Source organism: Ammodytes marinus (genome assembly GCF_949987685.1).
Source record: "Ammodytes marinus genome assembly, chromosome: 6".
Taxonomy (NCBI): domain Eukaryota; kingdom Metazoa; phylum Chordata; class Actinopteri; order Uranoscopiformes; family Ammodytidae; genus Ammodytes; species Ammodytes marinus.
The window spans coordinates 11,610,833-11,624,284 of NC_137235.1; the positions used below are offsets into that span (position 1 = coordinate 11,610,833).

Consider the following 13,452-nt stretch of genomic DNA (forward strand, 5'->3'; position numbering starts at 1 on the left):
TCTGTGATATGGAACTGTTAATACAAAGCATGGATCCTTCTGCATTTAGTCTGCAGACTTCAAGTTCTTTCATTTTATTCAGAAAATCTTATGTGCTGTGCAAACCGATGTGCTCTTCTTGACCTCTTTCACATTTATTCTCCCACAAAAAAAATATTGCATCTTCTTTTTTGAAATCTTGCATATAATTTAATAAGGCCTCTTGTTGCGTAGTTATACAGTCTTGAATTTTGAATCTTTATTAGGATTTGCCAATCACTAATGCTGAAAAATAGAATTGTTCTTGTTTCATATAAGAAGTCTTGAATGCCATAATTCAGGGGTGTCCAAACTACGGCCCGCGGGTCAACTGCGGCCCGCGGCCCGCTTTTTATTGGCCCGCGGCCGATTTAAAAAATATAATGTAATATGGCCCTTTGAAAAAAAAAAAAAAAAAAATGTTTTTTTTTTTTTTGCATTTCTTAGTTAACCCACTAGTGCAGGGGTGTCAAACACTGATTGATTGGCCTGTGGCACATTTTAAAAATATAATGTAATATGGAGCTTTTCATTTTTAAATAATTTAAATGCACTCATTATATTACTGAGAAATATGTCCCATAAAGAAAAAGAGCAACAAGCCCATCCCAGAGGACCCTGAATAATATTTAATTTTAAATTAATGTTATTATGGAAAATCTATATGTCCTTCTCCAATAGCTTCTAATTCATCTGACAGTGTCTCCATTTTTTTTTCATACAAAATTCTTCAGATTTAGCCTCTTAATTTCCCTCTCAAAGTGCACCAGATTCATGCATTTCACTTTAAAAACTTTAAAAAATCTTGCGGGGGGGCATACCCCCGGATCCCTCTAGGAGGGTCGGGACCTCGGCTGGATACTATTCTCACCCTGCTGGACATTGGACGCAAAGGCAGAAAACACTGAGTGTATCAATGGCATATAAACAAGAGGGGAAATGTGTCTGTTTAATGTGCAAGGAAAGTGTTGCCGTGAAGAAGGATTACAATTTACAAAGACACTATGAAACTAAACATCAGAGCAGCTACATGTCCTGATAAATGTGTTATTTTTGCAAAGTGGCCCGGCCCTTTGTAGATTTTTCTGTATGTGGCCCTCAGTGAAAAAAGTTTGGACACCCCTGCCATAGTTGAATAATATTCTATTATCATATCTTGCAAGCCCTGTCAATACAGTCAACGAAACTGGTTACAGAAGAAAGTTCTGTATAGATCAAGCTCATTCAAGAGTCATTCCCTAATGCTGACATAAATAAAATAAATATTGTGAGCTTGGATCTTTTACCCAGCCTTTGACATTCTGGGGCATTGTTATGTTAAAGGTATCCTCCGAGGTTTCACTCACTTGTCTCCAAAATACACTGTGTGCACTGTGTAAGTGTTTATAAAAGTGTTAATTTTTTTTTTAACATTATGAAACCAGCTTATAACTGTGAGATCAAGTGGCTGTCTTTCTTTTCTTTCCTCCTCTTGTTTTGAAAAATTGTAATATTTTATGTCATCAACTGCTGTTGATATTCATGTGCCCTTACGTTGCATGTGTGCCCTCATACACACAAAGTATACAGTGCAAACAATATGAGGACCTACTCATCAAAACGTAGCTCGACAACTAGTGTTTAAATAAATGGGACAAGTAACCTTCAAAAATGTGTTTTATATCAGAAAAAAAATCATGCTTTGTTTTGTAACATATCAGTCAAATGTATTTTATTTACATACTGGTCTGGATCTGAATCTGGTGAATGCACCCATGCATACAGAAAACCTTATAATTCCAGCCAATGCCCTCCATAATCACACCATATAATATGGAACTATGTGCTATGCAAATTACGGACAGAGCATTATGCCATAACACATGAGCACATTGAACACAGCCTTGCACTATGCAAGGTTTCCGTCTGTATACATGTTATTTGATTAAAAGTTGAAATAGCAACCATTTTGTCCAATTAATAATCTTGTATGAAATAACATAACATATAAACCACACAACAAATGGGACTTTAGATCTTTAGAGTATGTACACACGACTACATTTACAAGAATTCAATTAGCGAAAGCCTAAAAAATAGTTGGGTATCGTCTTTATAACAAACTGCACTTAATATAACAAAGCACATACTGTATAATAATAGAAAGTAACGGTTGATTTGCCAGTGTCAGAAATCATATACGCTTTTGACACATTTCAAGTATCTGAAAAAGCATGACCACGGAGTGTTTAAACAACTTGAGGGAGGCTTCCATTAGAGATCGGGGTAGGAAAGGAGCTGAATTGTGAAACCCTCTTCTACCAAACAGATCTCTGAAATGATAACAAAAGAAAAGATGTGCCGTTTCAGTAAAAACTGCTATAGTAGAATTGCAATACCAAGTAGAACAAAGCAGGGCAAAACTGACTCTCTGGTTGCTTTTATACTTTGGATCTATATCAGATTTGTCATCTAGATTGGAAAGAAATTACCACAAATACAATTGTCCTTTATAAACCTTTTTTTGTTAGTTTATCTCTCACCCTCAATGAAATGTTTACCGTCTATCTTCTGGTATTTTGTTGATTAAAACCATCACAGAATACACCCCATGCCACATCTTTTAATGTTGAAGGAATAAAAAACAGCTTTTGGTTAAAGGAAAAAAGCAAGGCGAAAGCAGACCCCCTATAAGTAAGGGAATGACCCTAGGAGGAAATAAAAGAGAATGTTAGGTGGCGGATATTTCCATGGTAAATAGGCACATGCAGGGTAAAACAAGGGTGATGGAGTGAGAGGGAGGCTGAGAAGGCCGGAGTGTGCTGCTAAGATCCGCGTGTTATATTCGATCCAGTCTTTTTATTCATGGAGCAAACAAACTGTTCTGCAGATGCACCATTTCTTTTTTTTTTTGGGGGGGGGGGGGGTATTGTTCGCAGGATGCTGTGGGAGGGGGGGTTTGATCAGCGAGAGCCCAGACAGAGTGAGGGGTTGTCACAACAGTCAGTTCTCCTTGAGATGATTTTCCCTCTCGTTTTCCTTTCTGTCTATCTCTGCTCTGTCAGTCAGAGTCTCCTCAAATTGTGCTCCTCTGTGCAGGAGCCTTTCCTCAGGGTGATGTCATCCACGGCCATCTCACCGCTCCTGCCTCGCCCACGCTCCCCCTTCAGGATCACCTGGTGAATAGCAACAACATGCACACTGAGGTACTACTGCTACAGGAGAACATTCACCACACATTATGTTTTTATCTACTCAATCTCAAACTTGAATTCTACGGATCCACTCATTTGAAATGCATACTACTGCTCAGATGTGTTCTTTTATTAAACTGGTATTCAAACATTTCTCCTTTTTCCTGTCAAAAATGTTTTGAAATGTGTTAACTTCTTCGACATGTTTATTGTTAAACTCACACTTTCCAAGCCTGTGCCCCATAATGTGATTTGGGTGTGCCTCCAGCCGTTTCCACCTGTTCGGCCCCAGACTGCGGGGCTGTACTGCTTTCCCTTCTTCACAAACACTTGCAGCATGCCCACGTGGTGGCCTGCCAGCTTGTGCCGGAATGACAGGCACAGATTGCCATCGTTCCAGGGAGGGGTGAGTGGGAGGACCAGCCGCGCCCCTCGCCCTGTCCTCTTGTTGCCCACCTCGGGAATGGTGAGGTAACGTCCACCTAGGGAAGCAGTTGCAGTCAGTTAAGGCAAAAAAGAGAAACTAAAATAATATCTGCTTCTTAATTAAAATAGGCAGCACAAAATTGTGTTCACTGACAACACTAGACTGTATCTTAGAAAACATGGTACGAAAATAGTTCCCTGCCTGATGGGAGAAATGCTACATTGCTGGTAGCACCTTGGCACCCCCTATATATTACTGTATCCTAAGAAATAATTTAATAGTAATATAATAAGACAATAATGGTGATGTGATTTTTTTCCTCATTTAAGATTTTGAATAATGTATTATTTATACTCAACCGATCATGTGCATGTGTGTTTGTAATGCTTTGAGCAACAAACCCTTGACCTCCTCATATCTGATTGCAAGCAAAACTAACGACACAAAAAAAATAACCGCAGAAGCAGAAGGCCTAATAGCGCTATGGCAATGAGTAAGAAAAATTACAGTTTAAAAAATGTAAAGGTTAAAGTGCCTTTGGATAATAGCTGATTAATGTAGAGGTATTTCTGCTTATCTAGCAGATCCGTGCAGGGCTGGTGTTAACCACAGGGGGTGCAATTCAAATCTGAGGGCTTCAGAGGCTTTCTGCATAAATTATGAGCGCCCTCTAAATCTGTGCCAATTCCCTACCAGCCATGAGTGTTCACCAGTGGCTATCTATCAAAGGAACCTAAAGTGATGAACAGTAAATAATGACATGAGTCACAACACCCTGACGATGTAGTAAAAGCTGTGTATATGTGGACACACATAATCCATAAATTAGACACTGTTCAAATGTTCAAATACTGTATTTACTAAAGGCTATTGGAAATTGAAATGCTTAAATGGAATTCCTCTTGGTCAGGGCTTAGCTGATGATTTACTGTAACTGATTTTCTAAGCAACTAAGAGATCCGGGCAAAAATATTTATTTTCTCTAATTGAGTGTGAGTGCAAACTTGGCAGAAATGAGGCCTCCGTCTGAATGCCTGGAACACACAAGTGTAACTGCAGCACGAAGAAGCCAGTTGGCAGAGGAAGCCTGATGTAGTTAGTGGCTCTTGAACAGTGCCAGTACGCCGCACTGTTTAATCCTCACACCCCGTCTACTGAGCCCTCTCAACACAACTCGTCGCATTTTCCCCTCGTCTGAACCCCAGAGAAAAACAGTGTCGTGTTCCCATTTAATGTGAGCACGAATATATCACTGACAGGTCACGTAATCCACTTCTCATTTGCATCGCTTTGTAGAGAAAAGCACTAATCTGCAGCAAATACAAACTACTTTAACCTCGAGTAATTTTCACCTTGACCTGTATTGAGCAGAACAAAAATCGAGCTGCATGGCTTGTCTGGCTCTGTGAGGGGTTTGTGTGTGTGTGTGTGTGTGTGTGTGTGTGTGTGTGTGTGTGTGTGTGTGTGTGTGTGTGTGTGTGTGTGTGTGTGTGTGTGTGGCTTTTCCTGTTTCCATTTTGTTGACAATATAATAAACAATTTAGCTTGAGCGAGAATCGTTGAACCCTGTCCCTTTAATTACCCGACGGATCAGGTGTCGTCTCCCAGTGCAGGTCTCCGTCTTTGTCCCGGATCCAGCCACATAGACCGTCATCAAAGGAGCAGCTCAGATACCCCGACTCTGAAGAGAATAAAACACACCTTTCAGAGAAGAAGGGGAGGGGGCATACATACTCTATGTAACACTTCACAGGAACTGTGCTGTGTGAATGTTACTCGGAGTAACAGGAGCTACTGAAGCACGTTATGATGTGCATGCTGATAAAATAAAGGTGTAAACAGTTGTTCTATTCCCTGAAAAGAACGGAAGTAGTGAGGAAAAGTCAACTGGAAAAGGAGCCTCTTGAACCACATATTCATATGAGTTGTTGGAATTGCTGATATCAGGCTGTGTGTGTGTGTGTGTGTGTGTGTGTGTGTGTGTGGTAAGGGAGTGTACTTCTGCAGGTATAGCAGACCCTACAACACCATATTACAATACTATAGTGTAAAGTGGAAATAGTCATAATATTCAATGAAGGATGATTTATTACTCAAGCAAGCAATGATGAATTTAAAGGAAACACAGGAAATACAGTTGCCGCAATTTGGTTCGAACATAAGAATAACATCCATCACATTGTCCCTGAATTAGGGTTTTCCACAAAACACTTCTCAGTTCATTTTCTGGGCCAATGAAAATGTCTTCTCTCTTGACACTGCATCGCAAGTGATTCAATGTGTACCAAAATAAACTTGATACTAAATCATTACACAAATCAATCCACATACCATTGTCATTAATGCAACACATTGGCTTAATATAACAGATGAAATGCTATCTCTCCACTGAACTGTCTCATGTACTTGTTTTAGGGAATCTACATCTAGTTCTAGAGAGTTTAAGTGAACTGATGTATATTTCCAAATGATCAATTAATCATTTAAGCAATCAAGCCAGCATAATGTGAAAAGTGGAAAAGTACGGCCAGATGTCATGTGTCTCTTCCCGGTGAAAAGGCCTATCAGAACACATCTGGTCACCATAATATCTAGGCCTCGTTATCAGCACTGCACAAGTTGATCGTCAGTTTCATTTTGCCAAGAGCCAAATGTGGCTCGTCTGTCACCATTTGAGCTCTGCAGTCTGCTATGAGCGCGGGGGCTGCTGCCGATTATCTCTGTCCAACATGTTGTGTGTTTACCTGGATCGTCCTTGGCTTCATCTGCCGTGTTGCCCAGCTCAATGTCAAAGTCCACGCCAATCACTGTGTTATGGCCGTGGTTCCGAGGGACTACGGGAGAAGGGGAGAAGTGAGAGATGCAGGTTTAGATAAAGGATTAACACAAGGTATTATATTTACTCACTAGCATCCCCGCTCTGGACTATTTCGTGTCTCTCCTTTCATTACTCTACAAGGACTCTACCAGGATGAATCAAAGTCATGGTTTAGTGCCTGCATATCTTGAGTGAAGCACGTTTTACGGCGCTGCATGGACGGCTGAAGGGACCAGACTACCTGAAAAAAAAACGTGCAGCAACACGCTACGAGTCATATGTGAATGGTAAAAGGGCAATGGGTCATCTGATGCAACGTTGCTGCTACACAACCGAGAGCTATACACACATATACAGTACACAGCCTTTCCAGAAATAGCCTATTTGCTTCTGCAGAGGGGTCACACACACACACACACACACACACACACACACACACACACACACACAGCCCAAAATACTATAAGCCAAGCTGTCCTGCTAAAGGTCAACTGACAAAGTTAAAGCATAGAACGTTTTCATATACTTTTACATTTGCAGTGAAAGATGTGTTGGCGCTTTGACACAATAAGAATGACAGGCGGTTTTACTGGATATATGGAATGTTTTATGAAGAGGTTCTTTATGGAGAAAGGTGTCAAAGGAATGAAAATTACAGTTACACGTCTCTATTTTAGTGTCTATGGCATTTGGACAAGAGACAAACTATAGTGTAATTTAAGGAGACAATATGTCAATAAAACTCTTCCCAGCATCCCAGGCGCATTATTGCTCGTATTCGATGAGTTCAAGTGCCGTAACCCGCACTTGAACTGTCAGTCCGTCAGAGTCCGAGACATTTGCCCCTTCATGTCAAACTGAGCACTGAAAGGGCCCATCCTATAACTGGGTGACGCAGACTTCAATGTATAGTCTTAGAAATATGCTTATTTACTTTCTTGTCTTGTATGGAGCTAGAGCTAAAACGCTTAGCTTAGCATAAAGAATGGGAGCAGGAGTAAAAACAGCTTGCTTCTATCATGGTCCATCATATCTTGAATCTAACAACGGTAATGTGTGGTTCTACTGGCGGGTATGTGCTGTAACTATTGTTGGCTGGAAGCAAAGTCAGCATCATTACCAGGTTGCTAAGCATAAGCACAAGAAAATGTTGAAAGGAACAGGGTTGCGTTGTTTTAACACTGAAAGGAAGGCACAGCTGAGGTGTTGATGCCACAAGACTATTATTCAAATGATCTCTATTTTTATCTTATTAGTTGAGTAGTCTCTCCTCCCTCCCTCTCTCATATTGTTCAAACCATCTCCAGGAAAACTCTTATTTCTATTACTGTTCTGCAGTGCTGCACATATTAGATTGATATCTCCCTCAAGTCGTGCAGACAGGTGCTAATGTAATTTTCTCTTCCCACTTTATTTTTTATAATTATGTGATGCCATCTGGCAAGGTGAGTACCAGGCTGTACATTGCTGTTGCATCTGACCAGAAGTTTCTAGGTCAAAGCAGCTGAATGTTAGGTTTGGTAAAGACACATTTTTTGCTATGCCTGCAAGTGAGCATGACAACTAAAAGCAGAAGCAGGCACTTATTTACAATGCCCAATTTAAACTTGTGGTGCGCCTCGACTAAACTTTCCAATTATTTTCACCTTCTGCTGCTCTTTCCATATGGCTCTATATTATAATGTGCAAAAGCGTAGTTCCTGCTTTATCTGTTTCTTGTATGCAGTTCTTCGAGAATACAAAAAGAATATTTATTTACAATCGCAGTTTAACTAGACAAAATGATTTATCTTATCACCCAAACCTTGTTGTGTACAAGTATTACCAAACAGATTGTTTTGGTTTTTATGTGTCAAGGTTTAGAAATATTCAACCCAAAAGGAGGTGAATGGTATTCTGTTAGTAATAAACTATATCAGGCTTCAAACATAGACAGAGAATAGAAGACTTGTTAACAGCATCATTTCATTGTTAGATTTGATCTCTTTGTGTAGACAATCGTGAAAAAAAAATATAGAATTCCACCAGCTGCATCCTTGAAATACTGTATGCAAATCATCTATTAGAGTAATTGATTTTGGCACTAAACTGAAATTTTTTTTCAGGATTAACAAGTCACATGTCACAGGATTATCTCAGGAACAAACAGCTGTTAGGAAGATGCACACACATTTAAGACTGTGCAAAGAAAGCTGCAGATGATTGCAGTGATTACCTTCCTCGAGCAGAAATAAACAATGTCAATCACATATTAATGCTACAGTATTATGACTTCAACTCTTAACTGTTTTCGATCAAGAACATTAAATTAACTCAATAATAGATGATGCATTTTGAATGTAACTGGTGTCAAAAAACATGTTTGACGGAGAACACAGTGACAGGCAGAACAACAACGGTCTGCTGGAGTTTGTTTAGTTAACTGATAGATAATTAAGTTGAGGGGAAAATATACCGAGCATTTAGCTCTGCAATTAGTAAGACTATTTTGACATGTGTAAAAAATGGGTTATTTCTTCACAATCTGTGTATAATACTTTACTATGTGGGAGGATAAAGCTTGATTAACATATTAACCACCTTGAATTCTTATATGTGGGAGGATGTATGACAGTGAGGAAATACTTAAGCGTGAACCCTCAGCCCTCCCATCACCATAAATCATTTATCAACAGTTCACATAAAGAAAATTATTTACATTTCTTGCACAATGTTCAGAAACCGTCAACACCTGTTGACTGACTCCCAAGTGGACAGATAAGTTACATCCACATACTCATGTGTTTGAATAATAGAATATGATAATGTACATCATCTGTCACGTACACATCAATTCTGATTCCCCACAATATGACAGGTTTCAGGATGAACACAATGTTTCAGGATTCGGATGAAGAAATATGCAAATTTGCTCCAATCTTTTCAACGGAAACCTGACAGGGAACTGATGAAGATGAAGTGTTGGACAAACAAGTGCCTTCTTACAGTATTTCTAAATCTGTGACCAAAAGGCAAAGAAGAGCCTCAACTCACTAGCAAACATACACATCTGAGATTAAACCCATCTACTGCAACAACCCTAACTATGCTCTCTAGTATTACATATGAACAATGTGTATTTCTGTATATGTAATGTGAAAGGTATCACTCTTGTTAATAAACCCACAGAAAATCATCACTTAACCCTGTGTCCCTCATGAAACCCATGCACAGTTAAAGGTTTGTTTGCATTAATCATCATAATATAATTATTTATAAAGATTTCCCCTTCAACTATGAAAATGTCTCAAGACATTGTGTGTGTGTATTGAAAATGGTCTGAGAAGTGACTTTTCTGCCAAAATTGATGAAAGAACAAATGTCAACTACTTGAAATATGAGACAATATAATAATAATTCAAAAAAAACCTTCTTACTATGAACATCCCCTCGCTGTTTGGTGACCTCTTTCTGGATGGTGTTGTCTACTGGTGTGACCGGTGGTGGTGGTGTCTGTGGCAGTCTGGTGGGAGGCACTGGCCTGGGTGGGACGTAGGGCTTGCGTGTGGGTGCTGCTGGAGGCTTCCTGGGTGGGATGTAGGGCTTGCGTGTGGGTGCTGCTGGAGGCTTCCTGGGTGGGACGTAGGGCCTACGGGTGGGAACGGCCGGCTTGCGTGGACGTGGGGTGATCCTCTTTGGGGGCGGAGGAGGAGGAGGAGGAGCTTTGGTCGCTGGTTTGACCGTCCGGGGCGCCACAGTGGTTGTTGTTGTTTTGGGAATAACGGGAAAGATTCTCCTCTGAGTCACCGCCGGGCGCACGGTGGTGGTGGTCCTCCTCTCATCCATGTCCGGGATGTAGTTGTGATGATTCGGAGGCCGTTTGCCCGGTCTCGGAGGATCAATAACCACCTTAGGAATGGCTGAAATAATAAAGAGAGAGCAGATGGAGCACTGAATATATGAACACTTAAGAGTTGATGAGGCATAGAATTGCAGACTAAACCGCAATGATTATCCAGACTTCTTGCAGAGCGGGGCTTTCTTTCATCTACTGATATTTCTCCTGATATCTATTAACTAAATGTTATCACCCTCAAACAAATTGGGGGTGTTTTAAATCTCACTGAAGTGAAAAGCTGCTCCACCTTCATTCATTTGTCTTTAGAGTGAGCTCTAAAGACAATTCTGGACATCATTTCCTCAATAGTAATGTTAAAAGAGAGAAAGAGGGATGGTGGATGCGTGACATATGCCTTCACAAGCTTTACCACAAAAACTCCACATTCAGTGAATTCCTGCTCTTGTGAAACCAATATCGCCCTCTGACGTTGGCTTGTCATCTGTCCCTGTGCTCACCCTGATTTGTAATTATTTACGTGCTCATAGCCGGAGGCCTCGCAGCAATCCGGCTAAAGCTGTTCTCTATGTGTGGAATGATCTGTCATTTAAACAGGTTGCTGTGCTCCATAGATCACCCTCGCCCTGATGATGTCATCAAAGTTACACCTCCTTTTCCTTTGTTCGTCCACACATTCTTCAGTTGAGGAGCAGGGCCAGAGATTTGGGGGTTGGTATGATGTGGGAGTGGGGAAAGGCGGACTGGGGGCGGGGGGGGGGGGGGGGGGGGGGGTCGTGAGGATTTCACGAGTGAGGAATGAGAGTGGACAAAGCCAAGTGGTTTGAACCCGGTTATTGCCTTCCTGGGTTTCAGGCAACTTTGATATCTGACACACAAATAGAATATTGCAACTGGACACCCAAGGCACTTGTGGCTCACACCCCTTTGGGCAGGCTAAACGGGGGGGAGGGGGTGTATACACTTCAGTGTATTTGAATCACGGGAGGCATCCTCTCTACTCACTGGACCGTTACACCAGTTTTTTCTGTTAGATGATTAAATAACTGGGGAGAATACATGACTTCTTGTCAACCGAGCTTGGAGATAAATGCACCGTGTGTCAGCATGCAAATGGAGACAAACTGCCAGGAAATATTTTACTTTTAATTTTGCTCGTCAAAATGACCAGATGTCACTCTGGGCACATGTGATAAGGCAGCAGGGTGATTTAAGTTAAGACTGACAGCCTTTAGAAAGGAGGCTATGATGAGGGCAGAGGAAACAAACAATGTGAGGCCCCCTGTTCCTCTTTGCTAAATTGAGCATCGGGGCACCGGTTTTGTTCTCATTTCTTACGTTTGCAGTCATGGCCCATCCCCCTGTAGCCATCTTTGCATTTGCACTTGTAGGAGCCCGGCGTGTTGTAACAGGTGGCAAAGCTGCTGCAGTGGCTCTGGCCTAAAGAGCACTCATCCACATCTGAAAGATAATGGAAACATAACAACATTCAGCTACCTGCTGTAAAATATAAAAAGCTTCAGACATAACAGCAGGATATCAAAGGCTAACTGCCTATCTACTTCAAGGGGGGCTCAAAGTTAATGTCTTATGGGCTGTTTGTGACCCCTCCATGAATGCCAGGGCAAAATCATTAGGACAGTTGTTTGGTAAAAAACATCCTCAGAGAAATACAGTATATTTTTGAAGCATCTTAGGAGCAAATGGCAAGATTACAGTCAGTGCTCAACTTTTGCTCTTTTTTTAAACATTTGTTAAAGAAAAATGAATTGATAAATAAATAAAGGTTAAAGATTTAAGGTGAGCGCTGTGAGTTTGAATAGAATTTTGATCCGATTTTTAGAGAGGAATCTTAATCTGCAGTATGCAACGAGTAACCTGTCAGATAAATGTTGTGGAGTAAAAAGCAGAATTGTGCCTCGTAGTGAACTGGAAGTATAAAGTAGCATGGCGTGAAAATATTCAAGTAAAGTACAAGTCTGTCAAGATTTAACTGTATGGTGCTTTAGCTAATGTACTACAGTATTTGTTTTGTTCAAAAATGCCTTTGTGTTTCTCCAGAAAGGGTTTTCTTCCTTAGCTGCATGCAGCAGAGTGACAGTAAGAAAAAGACTTTCATAGCAAAAAACCTGTAACCATGGCAGATAAGCACTTGATTTGTCCAACCCAGACTAGTAAGGCCTCATATCATCTACAGATGTAATATATTTTTTGGGCCGGAACAAGGACATTGCATTTAGTTCCCCATCAGCCGCTATAAAAAGACGCCTTGCAGCAAACAGTTTGAAAGCATATGAACCAGTCCTATAATATGCCTTTTTTTTCAATGTGTCGCACGTGTGAGAGTGCGTGCAGCCCTTGTGTGTGTGTGTGTGTGTGTGTTTGTGTGTGTGTGTGTGTGTACATGCTCTCGCTCACAGAAAAACAACACCTACATCACTAAAAATAGCTTGGTAATAATTCAAAAATATCTCAGCACTGATATGACCTTTGTAAGTTTTATCTGTAAAAGCCTCACTGCCGAGACCTTGTGACATTACCTATGCATTGGTATTTCCCATTGATGTATTGCAGGTCAAAACCTTCGTGGCACTTGCAGATGTAGCTGCCAAAGGTGTTGATGCATTTCCTGAACCTGGGACACACCGCTATTCCTGCTGCACACTCATCCACATCTGCAAGAGAGAAATAGAGATACAGGTTATTTACACAGAAGAAGAAAATATTCAAATTATAAGACAATATTTTCATTATTTTTGATGCTTGAGTCGGTCACACACACACACACACACATGGGATGAAATGCGTACAAAATTAAAAACATCAAGGGGGAAAAAAAGGTCATTTAAACCAAAACTAAACCAAACGTTTATTTTTAGGCCAGAAGAGTTTTTCACCTTCCATGGTTTAATATTCACCTATGTACAAAGCCCATTATAAATTCTGTTCAGTGAGCAGAATACAATGCACACTACCTTGTTTCATTATTTAAAGACCTATTCTCAGCGTCACTGTTGATCACCTTTGCAGACATGTGGGGCATTAATATTTAGACACAGGGAGGCTCCAAGCATTTACCTGAAAATCCTTAATTTATGATGCAGCTGAGGCACTGTGTTCTCCAACAGGGACTGTTGTTTAAAAGGGACTTAAAACACTGAGACACCTGGACACGCCGGGG

At 40.7% G+C, this 13,452-nt stretch overlaps 1 protein-coding gene across 6 annotated transcripts in view; it reads right to left on the minus strand.

Moving 5' to 3' along the window:
• Nucleotides 1-1,687: 1,687 nt before the first annotated feature.
• Nucleotides 1,688-13,452, minus strand: part of npnta (nephronectin a) — a 41,938-nt gene continuing 30,173 nt past the window's right edge. For all 6 annotated transcript variants that reach the window (XM_080029100.1, XM_080029101.1, XM_080029103.1 and 3 more), the window contains 7 exons: nt 12,812-12,946; nt 11,610-11,732; nt 9,853-10,335; nt 6,363-6,452; nt 5,201-5,299; nt 3,414-3,673; nt 1,688-3,173 (listed from right to left, as the gene is read on the minus strand). In XM_080029100.1, coding sequence (XP_079885226.1) covers nt 3,063-3,173; nt 3,414-3,673; nt 5,201-5,299; nt 6,363-6,452; nt 9,853-10,335; nt 11,610-11,732; nt 12,812-12,946 — 1,301 coding nt within the window. In that variant the 3' untranslated portion in view covers nt 1,688-3,062. The remainder of the gene's footprint in view (nt 3,174-3,413; nt 3,674-5,200; nt 5,300-6,362; nt 6,453-9,852; nt 10,336-11,609; nt 11,733-12,811; nt 12,947-13,452) is intronic.